The sequence below is a fragment of the Arvicola amphibius genome, chromosome 7, assembly GCF_903992535.2.
Source record: "Arvicola amphibius chromosome 7, mArvAmp1.2, whole genome shotgun sequence".
NCBI lineage: Eukaryota > Metazoa > Chordata > Mammalia > Rodentia > Cricetidae > Arvicola > Arvicola amphibius.
The window spans coordinates 38,704,086-38,731,421 of NC_052053.1; the positions used below are offsets into that span (position 1 = coordinate 38,704,086).

Consider the following 27,336-nt stretch of genomic DNA (forward strand, 5'->3'; position numbering starts at 1 on the left):
AAATTTAAGATGTCATTGTTTTTTTACCGCTGAGTAGTATTCTAATATGTATATATTCCACAGTTTCTTCATCCATTCTTCCACTGAAGGGCATCTAGGTTGTTTCCAGGTTCTGGTTATTACAAATAATGCTGCTATGAACAAAGTTGAACAAATGCTTTTGTAGTATGATTGGGCATCTCTTGGGTAAATTCCCAAGAGTGGAATTGCTGGGTCCTGGGGTAGGTTGATCCCAAATTTCCTGAGAAACTGCCACACTGCTTTCCAAAGTGGTTGTACAAGTGTGCATTCCCACCAGCAATGGATGAGTGTACCCCTTACCCCACATTCTCTCCAGCAAAGGCTATCATTGGTGTTTTTGATTTTAGCCAATCTGACAGGTGTAAGATGGTATCTCAAAGTTGTTTTCATTTGCATTTCCCTGATAGCTAAGGAGGTTGAGCATGACCTTAAGTGTCTTTTGGCCATTTGAACTTCTTCTGTTGAGAATTCTCTGTTCAGTTCAGAGCCCCGTTTTTTAAATAAGTTAATTAGCATTTTGAAGTCTAGTCTCTTGAGTTCCTTATATATTTTAGAGATCAGACCTTTGTCAGTTGCAGGGTTGGTGAAGATCTTTTCCCAGTCAGTAGGCTGCCTTTGTGTCTTAGTGACAGTGTCCTTTGCTTTACAGAAGCTGCTCAGCTTCAGGAGGTCCCATTTATTCAATGTTGCCCTTAATGTCTGTGCTGCTGGGGTTATACGTAGGAAACAGTGTCCTGTGCCCATATGTTGTAGAGTACTTCCCACTTTCTCCTCTATCAGGCTTAGTGTGTTCCGAATAATATTGAGGTCTTTAATCCATTTTGACTTGAGTTTTGTGCATGGTGATAGACACGGATCTACTTTCATTCTTCTACAGGTTGACATCCAGTTATGCCAGCACCATTTGTTGAAGATGCTCTCTTTCTTCCATTGTGTACTTATGGCTCCTTTATCAAAAATCAGGTGTTCCTAGGTTTGTGGGTTAAGATCTGGGTCTTCTGTTCGATTCCATTGGTCAACTTCTCTGTTTTTATGCCAATACCAAGCTGTTTTCAATACTGTAGCTCTGTGATAGAGTTTGAAGTCAGGGATGGCAATGCCTCCAGAAGCTCCTTTATTGTATAAGATGGTTTTGGCTATCGTGGGTTTGTTGTTTCTCCGTATAAAGTTGATTATTGTCCTCTCAAGGTCTGTGAAGAATTTTGTTGGGACAAAGGGGATGTTTTATGGAGGAGTTTGCGTAAGGGACTGGATATAGTCAAAATACATTGTGTTAATTTTTAAAAAAAAACATTGAAAATTGAGGGGCAAAGACAAATTGTTTGTTAAATAAATGAAACTAAGATACACAAAGTATATATATATATATATATATATATATATATATATTCTTTTTGAAGAATAGTAAAACTATATAATAACTTAAATCCTCAGGAGGATAAAAATCTTAAAGCTTGAAAAGTAGAATAACTTTGTCTTCTTATATAAGAACAATAATTTTTCTTTAGAAAGCCTTCAAGGCATAGCTTGTGTCAATTGCAATCAACAGAGTTTGATAAAAAAAAAAGTCTAGAGTAATAATAGGAGGTAAAGAATATCCCTTTGGCACTTCTCTCCCTGTGCCATCCTGGGCTGGGATGATTAATATCCTGGTACTCTCTCTAGTCATGCTGCCTACAGTCTTTTCAGTTTTTAAAGGAGAAAATCTGTTGCGTTGATTTCATTTCTAAATGTATGGAAGCTTTTCTTCTTCACAACATCGCATGTATTCGATGGTGCTGTCCCCAAAACAGAAACCTGGACAAACTATTAGCTAAATTGTCCTTAAATGCTCTTCTGATGTTCGGAAAGGTATACTGTTAAGCTACATAAGTCATATCTAAAAAATGTACCTAGAAGCTTGTTTGGTATACCACTGAATACTTAGAGTACTTAAATGTACTTAAAAAGTATTTAAAATTAATAGTAGTGTATAAAACTGTGGTCTTAACTGCAGGCTCTATGATTGCATCAATAGGAGGCACTGTGTGAAACACTGAAATTGTTTAAATGACCTGTCCTTTTTCTCTCTTCTAGATAATGAGTTCCATGTAACACCTTCCTCCTCTTCACTCTTAGGTGATCTTATTTTACATATCCTTGAGAAAGTACAAGTGATTAAAATAGAAGCTTTTCAGCTGAAGCCCATTAATATAAGACTGAGTGTGGACCCTGAACATATAACTTTACTTTCTTCCTGTTGGAAGAATGAACTGACATTTTTCCTATTAGCGAAGGCTTCAACATTCATCCTCCAAAATATTTAGAGACTAACTATTTGTAGCTATCTATTTGTGAAAGCACTAATATTTTCTTGTTTGATTTTTAATATTACTCTTATTAGTTTACAAAAATCACAGGTTTCTTTTGTTATTTTCAAATATACTTTGCTGTGCGTATTCCTGGCTACTCCTGCTCTCCTCCTCTTCTACCCCTACTCTTTCAGTTTCAGCAGACCCCTCCATGTTGTTCTTTGTTCATGTCCACTTCCCTCCATTAAGTCATTCTTCCAGCCCTAAATCTCATCCCACCTGCCTGATTTTTGCCTGCACTGCTGCCACGTGTATATGCATTTGCATCACTTAGTGGCCAGAACTCACGTTTGACAGAGAGCATGCGTTCTCTGTCTTTCTCATCTTGAGTTACTGTTTCTGGAGAAATTGGGGTTAATATTTGGGATCCTTCATCCTATTGACAAAATAATTTAGCGGCAGACTTAGAAGGGAGTTCAAAGATAGTTTCATTCGAGACTGAAATAAAAAACAGTGGGGCAAGGGGATCTCAGCAACAACTTAGTGAAAGAGAAAAGGGACAAAGTAAGAGACAGCGCCAAGAAACTTGGTATGTTCAGAAGGAGATTTCCACAAAGAGCCGCATGGTAACAGGGGAAGCTGGCTTCTGAGGAAGTGAAACATTGCATATTGGGAAATACGTGCTTGGGCTTTTGGCATGCGTTCAAAAAAGAATAGAACAGAAAGAAATAGAAAGAGAGAATGTAAAGGAAAGGTTACACTGAACAGAGTAACTTGATCAGCTGGCCAACTTAGCTGTCTTCTATGGCAAAAATTATGTTTGCATCAATGGAGTGGCTTCTTGGCGGGATGAACACATTATCTCATTAAGGGGATAAGTATAAGAATAATTATCTTCTCACCACATATTCAGGTGAATCCGGTTCCCTGTGGAGTAGTCGCCTGGCTAGGTGAATGACAGGGCCATCTGGACTAATATTTAAAATAGACAGTAATATGTAATGTCCCACTCTTTGGAGCATATCAGAATGTCATGTCTCTACCAAGGAACTGAAGGAGAAATCAAACCCTATTATTTTCCTCAGCAGGGATAAGAGGGACAGTTATAATGTTCATTATTATTTTTTAGTGTTACCTGAGAATTGGGAAATGCAATTCAAATCTGACCAAGGCAGAGGGTTTCATCCTCAGCGGTCTTCTAGGCTAATGTACTGACTGGTTTTGTGTCAAGTAGACACAAGCTAGGGTCACTTGAAGAGACAGGAGCCTCTAGTTCTCTGTTTCAATAGAAAAAAAAAAAAGTCTTTCTAAGATTGGGCTATAGGCCGACTTGTAGGGCATTTTATTTATTATTGATTGATGTAGAAGGGAACAGACCACGTGGTTGGTGCCACTCATGAGCTGGTGTTCCTGGGTTATATAAGAAAAAAAAACAGACTGAAGAAGCCATGGGGTGCAAGCCAGTAAGAAACACTCTTGTATAATCTCTGCTGATGCTCCTGCCTCCAGGTTCTTGCCCTGTTCTCACTGCCTTCCATATTGAATAGTGATATAGTCATGAAAGCCAAAATATCCGTCCCTTCCCAACTTGCTTTCTGGTCATAGTGTTTCATCACAGCAATAGAAATCCTGACTAAGACAGCTCCTAATTACCATCTGTCACTTAACATCCTGCTGAATATATTTTCCAGTTCCATCCATATTCCTGCACATTTCACCTTTACAATTTTCTTTCTGGTTCAGTAAGATGCAATTGTGTATATACATTCCACATTTTTCTTAACAATTCATTGTTTTTGAGTATATAAGTTGGTTCCATTTTCTTGCTGTTGTGGAAATAATAGTAATAAATACATCTGCCTAAGTGTCTCTCATAGGATTAGGAGGTCTTTGGGAATTTACTTAGAAGTGATATAACTGGGCCATGTGTTCGCTTTTTAGTTTCTGAGAGGCAGTCAACCACCCTGATTTCCATAGTAGCTGCTCTCCTTTACAGTTCTACCAATAGTGGATAAATATTGTTCTTTATAGCAGCTCTAGTATATGACACTTACAAAATACTTGAGAAAACAAAATGGTATAAACCTTTGTATGTTCTTAGTTTAGCAAAGCTAAGAATGTGAAAATGTCTAAATAACCAAAAGTAGTCTAAACATTCAGTGCAATCTTATCACAATTCTAGTGCCATTTTTAATAGACGTAGGAAAAAACCCAAAATTTGTATGAAAGCCCAGAAGACCACAAACAGTCAAAGAAACTCCAAGTAGTATGAATACAACCAGAAATAGCATATTACCTGAACTCCAACTAAATTACAGGGCCACAGTCACAGAGACAGCAGTATACTGGCACATAACCAGAGAGAAAGGCCAATGAAACAGAAGGTCTGAAGATAAACCCAGACAGGTATGACACCAGTGTCTGCAACAGTGGAAAGAACCTTGTGCTGGAAAAAAAGATAAACTTCTCAATTAAAGGTGTTAGAAATATTGGGTATTCACCTTCAGAAAAGTAAAATTAGAACCGTATATCTCTCTCCCATACAAAATCAATTTAAATTTGATTCAAGACCTTAATTTTATTCTGGAAACATAGAAACTGATGAAAAGAAACATGAGAAACACATTAGGATTTAGGCACAACAATGAATGCACTAGTAATTTAATCTGTCCTAGATCTTTTCAATTAAAGTTCTTTAAAGATAAGTGAAAAACTCTCTTTAGTGCCATAATTTTCCCCAACTCTTGCTCGTTTCACTTTTTCAGTAATAGAAATATACTCCTAAGTGGATAGTCATTCTCTACTCTTCCCTTCTCTCTTGAACCTACTTCCCTGGAACTTAATATCATTATAACCTGCATGATTTATTACCAGTGGTTTCTCTTTCATTAATCATTGATTGGTCCTTGAGCTATAAGACAGTGCCTCCTTTGACTACTCTCTCGCTTGCATGACACCACCTTAATGGAATTATATTTAAACTTCCCGGAACATTCCCTCCAGCCACTTTCCTGACCTATACTTCTTTCCAGTACTTGCCTATTATTTCTCTTTCCTCTCCCTGTGTTTTCTTTATTTGCTTGACTTCCTAAATCATCTCATCCTTTGACTTAGATTTCAAAGCACTTCCTATTTTCCGGCCTTAAAAAAATTACATGAATGCAGAGGTTTCTAAGATTGTATCACAAGTGTTCAAATCCTGAGTGAACAAACATTAAATTATGTGTTCAATATTTCCATACAGATAATTATCAAAAGGCTTGTATTCTGTATATCCAAAACTGACCTCTTTAGCCTATTCCATAGTAATGCTCTTTTCTCAGGACTGCCTGTCTTTGTTACTGTTACCTTCATTTACCTCATTTTTAAGGCTAAAACATTAAACTCACAACTGACTCCATTCCTCCTCTCAAGCACTTTACTTCTATCTTTTTCATTGATTTCTTACACTTATGTTTTGCATATCTTCATGACATTTATCACTGCCAAGAAGTTATAGTCAGGATTTGTGTATTGTCTGCCTTGCTCAGGGTGTCAGTTACTTTTCAGTTGCTGTGGAAGAAAATACCTTGACCGAGATAACTTAGAGAAACTAGAATTTATTTGCATTTCCAGTTCCAAAGAAATAATATTCCCTTAATATAAATTTTAAAAGTTTCTTCATAGCAGAGATATATCAGCAAACAGGAGTCACGGGGGCAAGAAGCTAAGAACGTACATCCTCAACAGCAAGCAGGAAACAGAGGAAGAGAGACTCTAAGTTGTCCAAGCTCTTCCACAGTGATGTCCTCCCCAGCAAGGCTGCACACCCTCCCAAGCATGCGTTACCATTTGAGAACTAAGTGTTCAAACACCCATGCTTAAGGGAAATATTTTCACCCATATCATTCCAGTCCCAGGACCCACAGGTTCTTGTTCATGTTATAACGCAAAACATATTTGGTCTAATTTTTCAAGTATCCATAGTCCTTTACAGTCTCAAGAGTTTTCTGCCCAAAGTGTCCTTTGAGAATCCAGGAAATCTCTTAATTGTGACATGCGACTATAAAATTAAAAAAAGCATACTTCCAACTAAAGAAGTCACAGAATATTCTTCTCTTTTCTAAAAGAGAAGAATGATAGTACAGTGAAGAAATATTAGATCAAATCAAGACAAAAACACAGCATGTCAAACATCGAAGTCTGTAGTTGGATGTCATAACCAGAGTTTAGACATCTCTGCAACTCTAGCTTTCCTTCCTACAACATACGTCTCTCTTGTGCATTGCGTCCCCATTCTTGGCAGATGGGTCACGACTCTGGCATGTGCAATATCTTGGAGTCTTCTCCGCAAACCAAATTTTATTTCACAGCTTCATGCTATGGCCTCTCCAGGCCTCTTGCCTTCTCAGGACTTTGGCACGGGAGTGCCCCTGCTACACACTGCCTGACTACAGTGACTCTCTGTAATAAGGAAACAGAATCCAAGACCCTCTCTTCCTTGAATCACATAAAACAGCAGTTTTTGTAGTAAGCAGCTTTCAAGAAGCAGAAAATTCCTTAGGCTCTTGTTCATAAGTTGGAAGCTTATCAAAGTGAGGTCTTGCCCTGAGTGCACTGTTCCCTTTTTTTCCACTGCAGAGCAAGAGGCCTCTCCTTAATGACACTAATCTCCTTAACAATTACAGCCCCAGTTACAGCACATGCCTTGACTGCAACATTAAGCCTCATAGTGCTCATTTTCTTCCCAAACTGTTCATTTTGTTTGTCTTTCTGACCTACTTGCTGTTTTCATTATAGACCTCCAAAAGAGAAATTATTAACAGCCACGCCACATAGTCATTGTTATACTGTCTTAAAATCTCTTCTGCCAAAGAAAATAGCTCACCATTTAAAATCTAACCTCAGGTCAATTCTTAAGATAAGAGCAGACGTCGTCCAATTTCTTTGCTGAAATATCACATGGATGACATATAACACCATTGCTTTTAGAGACCACTCTTCCCTCTGAACTCTCTTGAGAACAGGCCTATAGAGTCTGCAATTCTCTCAGAACTACAGTCTTCTAGACTTCTACTAGAAAAGGCCATTATGCAATGCTTATGTCATTGAACCTGCTTTTATAACCCAAATTTCCAAAGTCGTCCACATTCAAACAAACAAAAATAAGCCATAGTCAGGTTCTTCACATCAGCAGCCACTACTCTGGTACCAACGTCTCTACCAGCTACTTTTCCGGTGTTGTGATAAAACACCATGAGCTTAGAAAGGGACGTTTATTCGGTACCAGAGGAATGAGTCCACCATGATAAACTGATATCGGGGATATGCTGTGAAGGGCAAAAGGCAGGCATGGAGTCCAGATCACATCCTCAACAGCAAGCAAGAAGCAGAGATAGCAAGGTGGAAGTAGGACAAGGCAATGGATTCTTAAAGTCAACCCCAGTCATGTACTTCTAGCAAGGTTGCAGGTCCTCTATAACAAGACCACCAGCTGGGAAGTAGATGTTGAAAGATATGCCCCTTTCAAATTATCAGACCAAGTAAAATGTGTGCAGAAGGAACATAACAATGTTGTTAGCTTTATTTATTGATTGTATTTCTGGAATGTGCATCAAGGTATGACAATAGCTAGCCATGTTCAATAAAGGTTTGTTGAACAACTAAATAAATCTGCAAATTTTCGTGTGGTATTTTGCTTCCCTTTCAGCCAAATGAGGTGTGGTCTTCATAAGAACAGATTTAAGAAAGAAAATCTTTTATGACTAGGAGATATACACACGTATCTTCAGAAAAGGACATATATATTATATCTTAAACTCAAATGTTACCTATTTTAATCATGGAAGAAGAGGTCTGTCTGAGTGTTGAAATTATGCTTGTATAGTTAAGGTAGTTCCTACTATAATTGGAAAGGGATCTGGGAGATTTTAGAGCAGCTATTGGTCATCTCCAGCAATTCAAATAAATTTAACATTGCTATAGGTAGGCCCTGCTTCTGGATATATTCATTTAATTACCTAAAATTTTAATGAATTGTACTTTGAGATATGGAGATTTACTATGACATCAACAACTTAAATGTAAAATTTCTTTTCCTATTGCCTTGGTTATAGTCCAGGTTCAACATTTCATATTAAAATGGTTATTTTAAATTTTAATATTCAACAAAATATATATTTAAAACACTAAAATATCCAACGTAGAAAAATCCTCAACATTTGTTGGTTTATTTTCAATTATGTGACAAGAACGCTTTCAGATAACAAATAACTATGTGAGCTGTCTATGAAATGGGAAAATTTCTTCTGATAAGGGATAAACCTTTACTTTTTTCTTAAATATATAAACACAAAATGTATGCTCTGTATAATGTCACTGGCTTGTATATTTAGGACTAAACACTTAATATTGGATAAGTAATGCAGGAGTCCTTCCCTAGGGAATACTATTTCTCCTACATATAGCATTTCTTAGCTGCTTGTAGTTTTTTGTGATGGGCTGGGGTCCCCTTTCATGTTAACATGTCTGTAAGTGTCCTTGTCAGATCTTGTTAAAGCAAGTGTTGCTGAGAATTCATGGGTACAGTTTCTCTGACATTTATTGGAGTCCCGGGTGTATAGAACCCTGTTCCTCTCACATGTTTCTATACCCTCTTCCTCCACAATCCCTGAAATTTAGGTCAGTATGTATGTTGTCGGTGTGGTATTGGGCATCACATCACACTTGTTCTTTACATTTTTATCAGGTATGGTTTTCTGGAATGGTCTCACTCTGCTGTGAGAAGGAAGTCAGGACAGAACTTCAAACAGGGCAGGATCCTGGAGACAGGAGCTGATGTAGAGGCCATGGAGGGGTGCTGATTATTTGCCTGTTCTGATGGCTTACTTGCTTAGAGTGCTTTCTTATAGAACCCAGGACTACCAGCCCAGGGATGCAATGACCCACAATGGGTTGGGTCTTCCCCCGCTCATCACTAACTGAGAAAAGACCCTACAGCTAGATCTCATGGAGGCATTTACTCAACTGTGTCTTCTTCCTCTCTGATGATTCTAGTTTGTGTCAAGTTGATACACAAAACCAGCAAGTACAACATCCTTATTGTAATTTTGCTCTCCGCCTTTCTTATTCTGTATTTATTTCTCTTCCTTTCCTAAATTAAAGTCCATCTGATGTTTTTCCCATTTCTCTCCTCAAATAAGCATGCCATCAGCTATTCCACTTTCTATGTCTCTTCCCCAATTCCATGTCTTCAATTTTGTTCAATGGGTCTATATGAATAGATTTTGTAAGCATAATATACATATATATCTTATATATATACAATTATTATATAATACACAATATTTATATGGAATGTAAATATATTTGTATATAACTAATATAACTTTGTAACATATCTTTAGACTTGAAATTTCAAATTGTTGATGTAGAGATTTTTAACCTTCTTAATTAGTCATCTTTCTAGCATTGCTCTTTTCCCTCAGGATGCTCTCGGGAGTCTTTTGTGATTCCATACGAGAGTTTAGGAACCTTGTTTTCCTGTGAACAATGAGATAGAGATGTTGACTGTGATTATCTTGACCATGCAAATAGATTTGACAGAAGGGTCATTTTTTAATACTATTCTACCAATCCATAAACATGCAATGCCTGTCAATTTTCTAATGCACTTCCCTATCTCATTCTTCAGAAATTTTACATTTTTAATGTAGATATCTTTAACCTTAATTAGTTTTATTCCTAGGTGCTTTATTTTCCTTGGTGCTATTTTTAATGAGGGTTTCTATAATCTTTTTCTCTGCATTTGCTGATTTTGTATCAAAAAGGTCTTTTATTTTCAATTTGATATAATATCCAGCTACATGCTAAAATTGTTGACTCACTGTAGAATTTTTGTAAGAGAATATTTTGGATCATGTTTGCATCATATCGTGTAGGTAGTCTTACCTGCTTACTTCCTGGTTCTTTGACTGGAATACTTTTGTTAATCTTTCCATTCTAAGATGGTGGCTATCTTTTAACCTAAGATATATGCCTTGTAGACATCAGATTTTGGTTCTTGATACACTCAACCAATCTTGATTTGGGAACTAAGGTCAAGAATATTTAAATGCATTATTGAAAGATTTGTTTTGATTACAGTCATTATGCTGTTGATTTTTTTGTTGGTGGTGGTTTTTTTTGTATTGTTTTGTTTTGTTTTTGTTATTTTGAGACAGGGTTTTTCTGTAGCTTTGGAGTCTGTCCTGGAACTAGTTCTTGTACACCAGGCTAGCCTTGAACTCACAAAGATTCTCCTGTCTCTGTCTCTCGAGTGCTGAGATTAAAAGCCTGTGCCACCTCCGCCCAGCAATGTTGTTGAATTTTTTTAGTAGTATTGCTTGTGTTCTCAAAAGTATTTGTGTATCAGTAATTATAGTCTTATTTAATTACTTTTTATAGTCTCATGGCTAATTTTCTTCCTGTCTTCAATCTGAAATATTAGTACTACATATTTTTATTTGATTTGTTGGGATATAGTTTTTAGGCTCTTTATATCAGGGAAAGCATATATCTCTCAATTATCTATGGCAGATAAGCTTTTATCTTATATATTGAAAATATTTTTTATACTCTACATTTTGACCTTGCTTCCTTCTTCCCAGGTCCTCTTAGTTCCTCCTACCTCCCTACCTTCCCATAGTCACCCTTCTTTCTTTAGAAAAGAAACTCACCACTTTATGCCTTCTTTCTCTCTAAGTAGTAAATTAAGTTAAGCAAAAAAAAGAGTGAATATAAAAGAAAAAATAATAGGCATGTATTGGCTATTTTCTGCTCGGCAATAGGCCTTATGCTTAATACAACAGTGAGAGAGAACTATTTTTTTTTTTTTTTTGTCAAATGGATGTCAGTTGGAGATAGCTTCTTGTTTAGGGATGTGAGCCTGTGTCCACTTCTCCTTCTCAGGGCTAGCATAGGACACTCTCTAGATTTCTGTCTTGTACCAATACAGGCCATGTATATTATGTCAGAGTCTCTGTGAACTCCTTTGTGCATTAACCCTGTTGTATATGGAAGGCACTCGTTCCTTGGTGTCTACCATCCCCATAGCCACTTACAATCTTTCCCCTCCTCATCTAATTAGTTGCGAAAACTATGAAGAAAGAAGTCTGATGAAGACATACCATTTAGGATTGAGTGTTTAAAAGTTTCTAACTCTATGAGCATCGTCTAATTGTGGGTCTCTCTGTTAGTTCTCATCTACTATAAGAGAATACTTCTCTGGTGGTAACTGAGTAACCAACTTGGATACAGCAAATGAAGTAAAGACTAATTTTATTATTACATTTCTTTACCAGCAAAATGTAATTTGATTTTCTTCCTAAGCCTATGGCATAGCCTTAGAATCTTGGCTATCTGACCTGTGTCAGGCATGGGTCCTATTTCATGGAATAGGTCTTAAATCTAATCAGAGAGTGGCTAGTTTGCCCCATAATATTTGTAACACCATATCACACATTCAGGTAACTATTGTAGATGGATTGGTGTTTACCTTTCTAATTTGGTGGTATACATAGAACCTTTCAGTTCCCAGAGTAGTACCCAGTCAGTAGGAGTGAAGGCATGAGATTTAGGCAGATAGTTTGTCAGCCAGGCATGTTAGGACTGACATACACTGCTCAAGGGCATACAGGATTTCAAATTTTCCATTGAGAAATCAGCTCTTATTCTGATGGATTTTCCTTTATATGTGACTTTTTCTTTTCTCTTGCAGCCTTCAATACTCTTTCCTCCTTATGTTTACTTAGTGTTTTAGCTACGATATGCTGAGGAGACCTTTTTTCCCAATCTTACATATTTGGTGCTCTGTGTACTTCTTATACCTATGTGGGTGTATCTTTCTTTAGTGTAAGACATTTTTTATGTCTTTCATCTTATTGAAGATTTGACCAGTGATATTGTCCTAGAAATCTTCTTCCTTGTCTATGTCTATAATTCAAGGTTTTTAAAAATTCCTTTACATCTTTCATTTTCATTGCTTATTTTCTACAGATCCTGTACTTCATTCTTGAATCCTGATATTACATCTTCTGCTTGATTCATTCTACTATCAAGGCTTTCCCTTTAATTTTCTAGTTGAGTTATTAGTTTTCTTCAAATCCATATTCATTTATGTTTGAGTTCTCATCAGTGATTTTATGTCTATACTGAATTATATTTTCAATTTCTGGATTGCATCTGTCATTTCCATCAATCCTATATTTGTATTTTCTTGAACATCACTCTGGTATCTATTCTCTTACAGTTTTCTGATATGTTTCTTTATGTCTTTATTAAATTCCTTAAATTTGTTAATGAAGCTTATGATTGTTCTTTTAATATCTGAGACCTGTCATTTCTCTAAATCAATGTTTCTCAATCTATGGACTGTGAACATATTCACAAGAGTAGCCTAAGTACATTAGAAAACAATTTTTTACATTATAATTCATAGTAGTAACAAAATTACAATTATAAAGTAGCAAAGAGAATAATTTTATGTTTGGGGACACCGCACCATGAGGAACTGTATTAAAGTGTCGCAGCATTAGGAAGTTCAAGAACCACTGCTCTATGACAAATGACAGATAATTCCTGCTGTAGTCACTCCACCATAAAATTATTAGGAAACATTGGGAAAGGTAAGAACCCCTGATCTAGATAGTTCTTGCAAGCAAACATTTCTACAGGACCAGCTAGACCCTGGTGGAGGATGTGTACCTAATTATTTTATCATTCTTATAATTCTTGACATAATTCTAAAATTTTCACATAAGTACTGGTTCCATCTATCTTATTCCCAACGTTGTTGAAATTATAACATTTTTGAGGATCTACTAAACAATCTGTTTCATTCTACAGACCTGTATCTATAACAGATATCAGCACTTGCTCCCTCTATTCTTATTACATAATTTCTATATAAGTTCAGCATTTTTATAATTTACTTTAACTTCTATAGCTAGAGTGGGATAGACATTATTATTTATGTAACATGGAATTTAGAACACAGTAGCATTCTGGAGGAATTTTGGTAATTTCTGAAAATATTTTTGGAGCTTATGTATCTCTAATAATCAGTGCTTTGTATAGTGCAGATTCTATATGTATCTCTTTTTGCTGTCTACACAGGAACATGTATCCCACTAATTTAACTGCTTTCCAATCTGTTCCCTGCATATAAATGTATAAGGACAATTGTATTTTCCCTTACCACCTGACAAGAATTATAGTGCTTCACTTGAAAAGTAAAAGTGAAACTATTAATTTTGGAGGTGCAATAAATACTTATTTATTTATTTTTTACATTCTACTAAAGCATGGTTATTCTGCATTGTAACACAAATTTTAGATGGTCTTAATAATAAAAACCCAGAGACAGATATTGGGGTAAATGGTGAAAGATCGGAGAAGTAACAGAGCCAGCCACTAGAGAGACATCTTGCTGGTACAAAATACTCAGATCACAGGGGCTGAGCTTCTGTCTCTATGAATCTGCCCACTGAATGGGCAAGAGGTCCTTTCTCCACATACCTGATATTTCTGTCACCACCTTCTAGTCCTGGGATTAAAAGCATGTGCCTCCCAAGTACTGGAAACAAAAGTGTGAGATCCCAAGTGCTGGGATCAAAAATGTGAGGCACCACTGCCTGGACTCTGTGATTAATAGTGGCTTATTCTGCACTCAGTTCTTCAGGAAAGCTTCATTTGTAGAACACAAACAAAATACCACAATATCACACTCACCTTTGTCTAAAATAAAAAAGTTATAACTAATATGCAGGTAATAAATATATCAATGATGTCTAGTCTATAAACATTTGACATATTTGAAGAAAAATTTCATTATCTATCCTATTTATTGGTGAGTATTAAAAGCTTTACTTAATTCATTTTCTCTTCTATCTTGCATTACCAAAACCATCTTTTTTATGGCTGTCAATTGTATACACTTTACATTTCTTTAGTAAATTTCTTTTCTGCATCTGGTAACAAGGAAAACTATAACTCTAACTTTAAAGCCTTCAAATCAATCAGAGATTGGAGAAAGAAATAATGTTAGCTGAGTAAGCAGGAAGTGCTGGCAAGTGACTTCCAAAAAATTTTAGAAATGACCGAAACTGGATGCCTGAGCAGTCACCTAGGTTCATCTGTAACATTGGGGAAATCCATCTTCAGCCTATAGGCCTAGAATATCTGAGAGGTTTTCTGGGAAGCAGAATATTCTGAAGGGCTGTCCTACCTTGTCTTTTCAAAGTGCAGCAGTTACATTCATTGTGTCCTACTTCTCGGATTTGGAAAGCATACTGTCAACAGTCAAGACGAGGGCACGTACTTGTCCAGTGGCTAACATTTTTCCACAAAGAAAGTAAACTCCATATGGATGCTCATCATCTTCTCTGAAATAGATTGGTGTTGTCAAGAGCAGATGTGTCTCATTGTCATAAAAGACCTATGTTATTAAAACATCTACAGAATATAAATTCTGTAGATCTCTGAAGTGTGTCAATATGGCCTGTCTATCTTAAATAAATTTGTTTGACCTTGAAAACATATCTAATATGACAACAAATTTGATTGTAATAGATGACTAATCATTAACCTCCATTTTCTTATTATCCTAAATAGTAACAATAAGTTCCAAGGACTAGAAATTTGTATGACATTGTTAAATGATCTGTGTAAGTACCTTGAGCAATACCTTGAACAAGATTAGAAACAGTATGTTCTAACAAAAATAATCTTAAATTTGTTTCAGTAACAAAACTCCATATCAAGTTAAAATATTTAAGACTATCAATTGCTTTTCTGGCTTAAAAGTAGATTCAATAATCTATCCTTTTCCTATCATATCTATATTCCCCTTTTTTTCTTTTAAAAAGAAGAACTCTGAATCTAAACTTTGTTCAACTTTTTCTATCCATTTTTTAATGTGTGGGAAAACTCTCCCTGTTAGCTAAATCCTCCCTTTAAGAATTCTCAACTGTCTCACAATATCTGCTGGCAATGATGATTCAGAAGGCAATGAAAGGTGAGACTGACTGCAGCTGCATAGACCAGTAGAAACCCAAGCAGGTTTCAACAGCTACCTAGTTTGGCAGCATCCTAAGAAGGGAGTTTGGGAAAGCCCACAACCCACTGGGAGAAAAGAAGCCAAAGAGAGTCTTCTGCTGAGGGAAAGGCGCAAAAGAGGCTAACTCCTGTGGCATTTGGAACCCGGATACCTGTGGAGTTTTCTGCAGAATGGCTGTGACAGAAAAATCCCAAACTCACTCAAAGGGCTAGGGAGAAAAAGAGAGGAGAACCTAATCAGGGAGGCGGTGATTCCAGTGGGAGCTCCCGTATATAGTGGCTGCAAATCTACCACAAGTGACTTTTTCATGAATTCATGCCCTAAAATTGGATGCCAGATGGAGCTTGAATTCGAATTGGTCAGACATTAGGGTAAATGATGGAATATCTATCAGAGAAGTAAAGGAGCCAGCCACTGCAGAGTCTTCTTACCTCTATGAAATCCTCAGAACAGAAGAGGTTGAACTCCTGTCTCCACCCGCCTTATATTCTTATTACCATCTTTCTAGTGATGAGATTATGGGTGTCTGCTTCCCAGTGCTAGGATCAAAGGCATCAGATCCCAAGTACTGGTGTCGAATGTGTGAGCCATCACTACCTGGCCTCTGTGATTAACTAGTAACTAACTCTATCCTCTAATCTTCTGGCAAGCTTAATTTGTTAGAGCACTAATAAAATATCACACACGGCATACAATTTCTGACTTTGTCTTACTAGAACACAGTTTTGATCACATTATAACCCACATGTAATTAACACTGGCTTTGCACTGAATCTCAAATTAAAACTGTCCATCACCCTAAGATTTAATAAGTAATTCTACTTCCTTAATGTTATTTTCTAAATTTCTTTAAAAAATGGGAATTTGAATTCAGTTCTAATACACTAGCTATATGACCTTAAGTAAGTTACTTAACATCTGAACATTTTCATTTTCTAATATGCATTATGAGAATAATATTAGCATCTAACTCACACTCATAAATATGCACGTTACTAGAAAATAGGTACCTGTATTACCTTGTCTGGATCCTGAAATATCGTCTTTAATGTCAACTCTTCCATCTATCATTGTGAAATTCAAGAGTCAGTTAGTTGTGTGTTGCCTTTAGAGAAGACTACAGTCATTATTTTTCCAACAGTATGTTCCTCATTCATTTACTCTTTTCTTAGAGCTATTTTATCTAAAATAAGTCCTTTTTCTTTATTATTAGTTCTCGTCAAATTCTTGTATTTCAGTTAACTCAAGAATAAAATAAAATACCATTAATATTTGGGTATTTTAAAGATCACGTACAAAAAGAATTAGCAATATTTTTAGCATCTATGACACTGGATATCTTTAATGAAAAGTATCAACCTCACTATAAAAATATAGATACTTGAGGATAAACCTTCATCTAACAGTTTAAATCTTGCTTGGAGGTTCACTCTTGGACTAATGTCTTCTTTTGTCTTTGATTACTTAATACTATAAATCCTAAATAAATTAGTTAACCGAATAAGGCATATTTACACAGAGATCAGTTCCGAATAATTGCATTATGAAAGTAAAGATTTAGTAAAATAAAGTATAATTTAGATAAATGGTAGAATGCTTCTTGCTCAGCCGAATATTGCTTTTATTGGATTTTCTTGACTTAATTTGTGTGGAATTTTAACTTTACAAATGAATGATAATATATCCTTATTATTATTTGCTTCATAATAATTAAATATAAGGGGAAGAGAGAGATTAATGAGACCATTATGTTTTAGAAAGGACAATTCCTCCCCATATATTTTAACTTCTGTGGGTCAGGAGGCAATGCTGGAGGTCAGACTCGAAGTATCCACAACAGTTTCCACTGCTCTGCTCCTGAGCAAGGTTTCCAGACCAGCCCTATTTCCTTTCTACTTCAGTGACATTACTCTCCTGAATGTGTCTGACAGCCCAGCGGAGGGGTTGATTCAATCTGCCTTCCTCCTCTAAGGTGGAGTTGTTGACTGCCGGTGCTTTTTGGAGTTTCAATCTCCTCTGTGTGAAAGGTTAATGTTTATTGCATCTCACTAAACTTTGATTTGGGTATCTCTGTGATGGAATTCATCAAAAGTGTTTTCCTACTGCTCCTCTGAGAAAACTTTCAATTGACTCTAAGAATGGCACAGAGTAATGGCATCACGTTATTCCGGGCAGCCTTTCATCTTCATTAGCGCAGCTCTTCAGTTAGCTGTGGAGATCAGAAGCAGTGCAGGTGGACACACATAGTGGTCTTTATAGGTCAGTGCTGGCTTCTGTTATTAAGTCAGTCTAAGTTCTTGCCTTAAATCTCAATGAGATTCCACATTCTTATATTCCAGGGGCTTTTCTCATTACACCGGATATTATATTCATTGGTCCAAAGGATGCAGTAGTCAGCAGGATATATAAATACTATGTAAAGCGTTTCATAATTAACATTCTAAGTATCCTTCTTCCAACATGCGAATCGTATTTTTAAGGCCAAACTATTCAAGCCATGTCAGATTATAGATCACTTAGCTGTCTTTTGTGTGTGTGTGTTTTCTGTTATCTTAGGAGAAAGATTTAAAATTTGTGATAGGCATTTTTCAATAAAATAATTAGTCACCTGGTAATTTTAAAATCAACTCTAAAAATTTAAACATATATAGTATATATGTCACGTATATGTTCCTATGTTGACAAATCTCAGGGGAGTTTAATCATTCCTTCACATTTTGAACTAGTTAAGAAGCGGCTGCCAAAATAGAAGATTTGCATAAATCTTTCCAGCAAAGCTTTCCATAGAAACTCATTTAGAGGGTGAGGCACATTCTCTGAGTTCATTTCAAATGTCTCAGGAAGACAATAAGCACGGACATTACTGTGAGCACAGCTTTGTATATCTGATAACAAAGACATCTCAGACTCTCTAAACTGAGAAATCTATAATCTCACAGGTTTCCCAGATTCCAAGGTCACACAGCAAAGGATCAATCCAGGAGTATTAAAGAAAGACCGCGTGTGAATTCTGAACATCGAGGGCACACGTAACATAGCCTTAATGTAGAATTAAGAGATTTTTTCAGAGAAGTCTAACACCTAACAGGGCTTAGATATGTTCTACAGAAAAGGTTACACTAAACAGAGATGCTGTACCACTTGCCTTAGGTTCCTGGGATATTCCTTTGTTGTAGAAATTATCTTGGTGTTTTGAAGCTTCCTATTTATTGGTTTACACTCAAGTATTTCACATACTCCATATTCGCTATTCAGTTTGATAATGTTAATGGGCATTTTGTTGTTTGCATTGTTTATGCCATTATGCCAATGTTTGGAGTCTTTTCAAACTTAAAACTAAGCCTCCAGTTATACTGAGATAATTTCTTAAGGGAAAGGATGGTCAGTACTTATGAACTGAATTCTGAAACTGGCCTTTTTAACATTGTGATAGAGGACACCAGCTTCAGGAGCGATCTCTCCTTTCTGGAGGTCTTGATTTCCTATCTTCACCATTATTAACAAGGACCACTAAATAGTACTGGTTGGAAGCTTGGATTTATGTAATTAATTGAATCAACATATGATAGAGGCATTTTTTCCCTACTTCACGGTGCTCAGAAAGACCACTTGGTGCTTACGACATTTTTTTATGTCCAATCTTTTTTTTATTCCTTTCATAGACTAAAATGTATTTAGATGTTCTATAAATTTCTTTGGAAGATTCACATAATGTTTCTAAGTATTCTGAGTATAAAAATTCTATTACTTTTGTTTATCTGAGTATTGTGTTATTCAGCCTTTTTCCTAGATGCTAGAAAGAGCATCACTAAGGTATATAAGTAAGTAAATAGGAAAATATATATGCTGTATGGGTTAAAATAAAGATGTATTTTATAAAAAGGAATGGAGCAAGAGACTTGCAACTTTATAAGATGTAACAGAAGTCCTCACGAGGAAAATAACTTCTGAATAGTGGCCATAATGAGGTAAGGATCCAGTCAATGTATAAAAAAACAATATTCAAGGAAGGAGCCTGTGTTCTCCAGTTTCCCTCACTTATACAAGGCACATCACAGAGTATAACCTTTCTAGAACATGATGGCAAGGACCAATAATACTAGGAATGAGAAGACATCTCAGGAAAGCTCGTAAGACCTGTTACTGGTCACAATTTTGTTCTGTGTGGAGTGAGCATTTGGGGCGGGGGGGAGGGGAATCAAACAGAAATTGGTGTTATTTACACTGCGTTTTCCTGGCATAATCAAGGCTGGTGTGTTGGAATGCACTAAGAGGAGGCACCAATAGAAGGAAGGAAGACAGCTGAAAGGCCACTGGAATAAATCAGGAGATAGATGCTGACAGCCTGACACAGGATGTGCTGCTAGGAGCTAATGTGAGACTGGGAATACACTTCCTCCTACGTTAGCCATCAGAGCCAAAACGATTTAGTGATACGACAGCTAGGCCTTATCCTAAGACCGGAAATGAAGAATTCTGTGTTCTTTATCCCTTAACCATCAAAACCAGTGGGGTCATGTAAACAAGCTCTAGGAACACTAGTTTTCATGTGGATTTATCACTACCTCTGAACATCTGGACAATTTCAGCATGCCCATCAATAGCACATAAATCCTACCATCACCAAAACTGTATGGCATAAAAGCAAGGTCTCCATCGAGGTTTGTTTTACATCTGGAATTGGTTGTTTGGCTTTTCAGTCAGTGTGGAACCACAGAGGCCAAGGTGACAGATTCATATTGTTGGGAGCCTGAATTTTCCGTGTTCTACTCCAGAGAGTCTATTTCTGACCTTTTACACTCACGTTACAAAGACATGCCCTTGCTCACAAAGGAAACTCAGAAACTATATCGTAGACTCATCCGGATACATCATTGTTGCTGAAACCGAACAAGAGCAGCAACAACCATAAAAGCAAACAAACAAACAAGCCTCACAACACAGCCCTTTCTTTATTCACCATCGAGAAAAGTAAACAGGATTGCTTTCACAATAACACCACGCATTATGACTTAGGGCATGACGGAGGCAAGTGGGCAAGTGCTCAGACAAATGCATTAACCCAGAGAGTGAAACGACCCATGCACTGAGGCGTGTGTGTGTAGCTTATTAAAAAGGCATTCATGCAAGCCTTCTTTCTACTCCAATCATATTTTACAAGTACAGGTGTAACTTTTAGTTGATGATGCACCATTAAATAAAAAAAAGACAAAATCAATTATCTCTTCTTTAACACGTCTTTCTGTATTTCATTCCAGAACCTACAGATAGTCCACCAATGCTACTCATTGCAAGTCCTGAAACAATTGACGTCTTCTACATCAACGGGAGTAAGGTGGCAACTCTAAGCTCAGCCAACGGAAATGAAATTCATACCATAGATTTTATGTATAATGAAGAAACGATTTGCTGGATTGAATCGAGGGAGTCTTCAAATCAACTCAGATGCGGCCAGATGACAAAATCAGGAAGACTAGCAGATGAAAGGATAATTAACATTCTTCAATCCTTCCACAGTGAGTCTTTCAGTTTTGCGCGTTGCCCTGTAAGAATTTCCTGTCCAGACAAGGGTGTGGGATTCAGGGCTGCATGTGTGAATAAGAGTGCATTTGATACATGCTGGCAGTTGATCACACCTACAGGTTTAGTAGCTCTCTGTCGAGAAGTACATAATGCAGTGTTTACTGTAAGACTGACTTCGATGTTTCCTGAAGGGTCACTGTGCTTATGATTGACATTTTCCACTGAAACATAGTTCACAATATGATGGCAAAGGTCGAATTTCAGTAAAAGAAGAAAGCAAGAAACTTATTTTGATAATTGTCAGTTAACTGACTGTAGTATTTATTTCAAGTACATTGAAAACTAATAGGCTTTTGCCAATAGGTAAAAGAATATCAGTGTTGAATTTAATTGAAGCAAATCAATAGTTTTTTATTATTTTCCAAAAAATCTGCAATTGATGTTTGGATTTTTTTTTTTTTTTGACTTTTCATTACCGGTGACCACTCTTCTCTTTGTGTATAACAGAACAAACTGAAGTCATGTGGTTACACACATATGCACAGTACCTGCCCTGTCTCTGTTCCATTTTCCACATGGGTATGCAACTTATATGCATAAACCTGGATTGCTTTGCATGAGAATTTTAAAATGTGTCCAGTTATCTTCTCATTTACAGAAAATGGTGCCCTCATAAAACATAAATAAAAAATATTATATGCAACAAGAAGAAAAAAGTCTAGGGTAGAATAAATACTATTTGTTGATTAGAATTGGTAATTAGGATAGCCAGCAATGAAGAATGGTGTTTCAAACATATTTCACACATGGGTTCAGGCAGAAATTGAATTTCAACCAAGAAACCAGCTTTTTGCCATGTTTAGATTACCTCATTTAATGCAAATGTATTTGTCTCCGGAAATAACATAAAGAGTGTTCAAATTTCAAATAAGCAGGATATTTCATAGCTATGCAAGATTGTCCCCAAGGTAATTTCAGTACTTTCTTCTCTATAATTAATGTTTTCTGAAAGTATTGATTTCTTCTTTGATAATCATCAAATCAAACATTATTTTATAAATCCTAGGAACACAAAAGAATTGCACATCATAACATTGTAAACATGCTTTTGTAACTTACTATATTTGATTTATTAAACAAATTAAAATATCTATCCAAATAGAGAATACTTTTGTTAGGCTGGTCATGAAATGCTGAATTGGCATATTTATTTTGAACTGAGGAAAAATGCACCCTAATTATATTATTTAGAGCAAATAGTTTTTAGTGAACTTTGGTTTATGTAATTATGTAGTCACTTTTAATTTTTAAAGAAGTGTTTAAATTTGAAGAAGTAATTTAATGATCGTGTGGACAGAAATCTGGACACGGTTGGCTGGCCTCTCTCACGACTGTAAACTGTACATTTTAGCTACTTCTCATAGCACAGCTGCCATTGAATATTATATGCTCTGCATTTACTATGACAATTTGTAAGTTGATAATGAAGTTTGAATATTCCATGCATGTATAATTACTTAAAATCTCTGTCACACTATATAAGCTAAAATAATGAACTGCCGGAAATCTGGTTGGTTACATTTTCACCATTACCTCTCTTTCAGAGATTATTTTCGCAGTTTTCAACCATTATTTGTAGGTACCTTTTATCTGAAATTACATAAAAAAGAACATTGCCTTTTTAGAAAATACTTTAGAAATATATTTCAAAATGTTCTTTTTTAAAAAAATAAATAAATAATCAGCCAAGACACACCAAAATGGCTTGTGTCACAAATTTGTGTGACCGTGGTAGACATTGTTACAGTTTTCACATAATTACAGATTTCTTCTTCACATACACAACTCATTTCCAATAAGAGATAGAGCCATTCGGGTTTAAAACAGATAAAACTTTAGCTGAGAACTTAAGACTGTTAGACAAAACTAAAGATTTAAAACAGACCCAGGAATCAAAACTCCATGTTTGTTTGCTGGATTGTTTTGTTATTTTGGAAAAAAAATAAATGAATGTAGCACAAAAACAGATCTTAAGATTTTATCGATCATGATAAATTGTTATCTGTGCAAACAGAACTATGACTGTTTTTAAGCTGGATAATATCATATAGAAAACATGGGCAGCTAGCTTGGATTTGGAATGGATTTTATAGCTTTTTCAAATATGTCTTTTGGTCTGCATTTTGGTACTCCATACTAGCAAACCAAATGATTAGTCCTCTAATACTAGTCTCAGAATGTCAGGATCTTTGAAGGTTGGAAAAGGTGTTTGAAATGGTGACTAATGAAGACTTGGATTGTTCAAAAATTACTAAAATTGCTTCTTGTGTTGTTCCCATAGGAGTACTGCTTCTTAACATTTATAACATGCTTAAAGCATATTATAGAATAATAAAGAATGGACAATAACATGCTTAAGAAATCATATTAATTAATAAACACTGGAGAAATGATAGAATACACTTTTACTGAATATTATTTTTTCTTATTTATGATACATTATATTTCTTATTTAACATAGTCATCCTCTACAGCACAGACTTGTTAAATTTTGAATTAATTGATTTGCAAATAAATTTGATTTCAATAAAGTATTTTCAGCAAAACATATTTGTAGCAGCTATTTATTTTCTAAAATTTTTCTTAGAGAACATTCTGGTAGGAAGAGATAAAGAAATCAAACAAGCTTATGACCCCATCAGAACATTGTCTTCAGAAGTGAATATAGCTGAGAAGTAGAGTTTTAATTTATTTTATTATTATCGATATATCATCTTACATTCTTTCACTCTGTTGCTGTATGTGATTCTCAAATATTTTGAAGACTCTGACAATCTCTTTGCATGCTCTAGCACGACCTGGACTTCTCGCATCCATTCTTGGGCTGAGCTGCAGTCCAGCAGAATATGTCTATTTAAGGATGGCATTGCCAATGCTTCGGATCCTTTAGCTTCTGAATTAGCTTCACGCTGCTTTTATCTTCTCTCTAAGCCCATTCCCATAATAAAATTTAGCACTTGTCCCATGTGAAGATCTGCTTGCACCTAGAAAATCAAATCTTGGATGGAGTTTTCTTTAGTTTTAACAGCTGAGTTTTGTCTTCTATCCATCTTAATTATTTTCCTGTAACTTGGTCCATGATATTGAGGGGGAAAGGTTGCTAAACAACCTATTTTGTTCATTTGCTATCACCAGATATAAGTATTGTTTTTAATGGTCAATTGTACTGAGAGATGTGATTCCTAACAATAAGCCATATATCAATATATATATATATATATATATATATATATATATATATATATATTATAGAGAGGAAAGGTGTCATAATTTCCAATTGTGCAGTGTGTAGACAGGGGGTAGCTTTGCCTTATCCACCTTCAACCTTCAGACAATCCCGTGTTGCACAGGAGAGTAGGATGTGCACTTCCTCTGGTGCAGTTCAGTTTCTCATTTCATATTTATGACATCATATTCTTTCTGAACATATTCCAGTTTAGCAGCCCACGTCAAACCTGGGATTTATGCTTCTACTTCTTCACCAGGCATGAAATGCATGTAACAATCTGTTCGGAAGGCAGCATTTTGGTAGAAAATATTAAAAGATTTGAGAACTTCTAGTAAAAGAGAATTGCAGAAATGCCGGTGATGGCCACCCTCTCATTATATGCTCCGGGGAAGTTTCACAAATAATACTTTCTCTTCATTTGTCCACGTCTTCCCTCATCGAGTTCCCGGAAGATGTTTGGCTTTTATCTGTTCCGAATTTAAAACATTTTTATTAGAATATCTTGTGAAGCAATTTTTGTACAAGCAGTTAAAGTAAATACTTTTACATTTTCTTGACCAGAGATCATCTTGTGCAGGAACATTACAACACTTTTCCTGCATCTTCTGTTGATAAACTTCTCTTTAGTGAGGAAATGCATGAATATTAAGTACTCCATGACTTTTTAAAATCTTTTATTTTCTATTTAGCACATTGACATGGAATCATAAAAAGTGGATTTTTTTTTGTGGTCTGAGACATGAATTAGCATTTAAATGTGTTCAAAACTAATTAGCATACTTCATTTTTGCAGTGATTTGGTGTGCCATGGAGGAGAATGGATCATTACTGAGAATTTTCTTTTAAACTGGCTAAAAATGCTAGTCTGAGAACACAGTTTCAGAGAACTTTAAGATTCTTTCCTTGATAATATATTTGCACCATTTTCCTTATCTTTTACAATAATATTAGACACACTGGCTTTGAAGTGACTCATTCTGAGGAACAGTCAGTACATTGCCATGGAAAGCCTTCCTAGGTACCTAGATACAGGGGAAAGCAAAGCAAAGCAAAACTTTTTCACACTCTGCTCTTCTACAAATTTGTCTTTCCCATTGGCTTATCTCTGTTAAGTCAGCATAAAGACTGGGACTCTCTGACTGTTATTGGGCAGTAAAACCAGAAACCAAGGATATGCCAGACTTCAACGTTTAGAGTCAGTTTTTTTTGGCATTTGTTTAACTATATTTTACACACACAGGCATGAATAAGCTCCCATCCACCTTGGACTTGATGCTGTATAAGTCTATTAAATACTGATTATTAAGCTTTCTGTATAGATTTATACATCTATTGTTTCATAAGTTTTTTTAATAATCATTGTTTTAAGCTTTGGGTTTTATGATGAGTTTTGTTCAAATGTATCACGTGCTATGACATATTCTCTGCCCTTTCCCCTTCCCTGCCTGTCATGGCCTTTACTGGTCCTGAGCTCAATTTCTAAAATTCCCACTATTACCAAGTACTGTATATAGAGAATATTTATGCAGAATATCTATGATATGTTTCAATATATACAACATTTATGTTACATTTTAATATCCCAAATAACTGTGTTTTATCTTATCTGCATGGAGAATATTTTAATATATATATATATATATATATATTTCATTCAAAGCATCATAAGGGAACTCATTTCTTGATATAATAACAGGACTAACTAAGAAGAAACTAAAATTTAAAAAAAGAAATAAATTATTAAATAACAAAATTCTGACAAAATGTTAAATGATTTCTGCAGATAATATTTTTTATCTTAGAGAATAATTTATCCATTAAACTCTTTAAAATTGCTGCCAAGTTATCCAGGATTTCATTTTTTGACATGTTTTCAGATTTTTCATTTTGTTATCTTATTATTTAAAACAACTTAAAGCTTGAATATATTTTAATCATATTCTTTCATTCCCCCAAGTCCTTCCAGATCCTCCTTTCTTCTCTACCCAATCAATTTTAAATTCTTTCTCCAAAAGCAAACAAACACCCAGTGCAACAACAAAATTTCCAAACCTAGATAACAAAATATATCAACACTAAAATAGAATTCAAAAAGAAAAGGAAAGAAAAACACAAACAACCTTTAAACAAGTAAAAGCACACACAAAAAATGTGGAGTCCATTATTTGTTGGTCAACTCTTTCTGAATGTGAGATCTTCTCTGGAGTGTTTTAGTATCAGGTAGCATTCCATTGGAGACAATTGACATTTTCCCTCTTCCAGAAGGTAAAAATGAACAGTTTAGTTGTTAATCTTTACCATCATCACTAGGTTTTCATTTATTCCTTCATCCATTCATTTTTAAATATAACAAAAGAAAATATAAGAAAAAAAACAAGAAACTATTGCATAGAAGTTAGACAAGTCAAACTAACAGAAGAAAAGGAGACTAAGAGAAGGCACAAGGGTCAGAAACTTACTAATTTCCATACTTAGTAATTGTGGAAATTCCCCACCCACAAAAACAAATGAGCTAGAAACCATAAACAAAGAGGACCAGGTGGAGACCTTGCAGGCCTGATGATTGAACAAGGCACTTACCTATGAGTATAGCAGAATATCATTAGGACACACTCTATCACTTTTTTAAAAAAAAATCAGTATTATTTGGATTTTTTTCTAGGTGCCTAGGACATCTAGTGTTAGCTTCTTGGTAACCCAAGTATTGTTAGGTAAGGTGTTCATCTCCCAGAGCAAACCTTAAGTCAGATCAGGTATTACTTAGTTACTCATACAAGCTTTGTGACTCCATTACCCTACATGTCTTTTACATTGCAGAAAAAAAGAGTATTTGCCTAGTTTTGGCTGTGTGTGTGTGTGTGTGTGTGTGTGTATGTGTGTGTGTGTGTCTGGTTCTCCTTTGACAGCATGCAGCATTCCTTCCTATACCAGAGACACTGAAACACTGGGATGAAGGCTTTATGTAGTCAACAGTTCAACGCTTCCATATTCAATGAGTTGTGAGTATTATCTTTCACAATTGGGCCTTGCTCTCAGTTGATGGAGAGCAATCTGTATCATTGGCAGGAACATGAGGCATTGGGAATTCCTGTGAGGCCCCTTTGGCCAACTCAACTAGATGTAACCCAATCCTGGTA

The 27,336-nt window shown here is 35.7% G+C and overlaps 1 protein-coding gene across 1 annotated transcript in view; it reads left to right on the forward strand.

Moving 5' to 3' along the window:
• Lrp1b (LDL receptor related protein 1B) overlaps positions 1-27,336 on the forward strand; it is a 1,542,993-nt gene that overhangs the window by 604,293 nt on the left and 911,364 nt on the right. Inside the window, exon 6 of the mRNA XM_042055373.1 lies at positions 20,646-20,903. Coding sequence (XP_041911307.1) covers positions 20,646-20,903 — 258 coding nt within the window. The remainder of the gene's footprint in view (positions 1-20,645; positions 20,904-27,336) is intronic.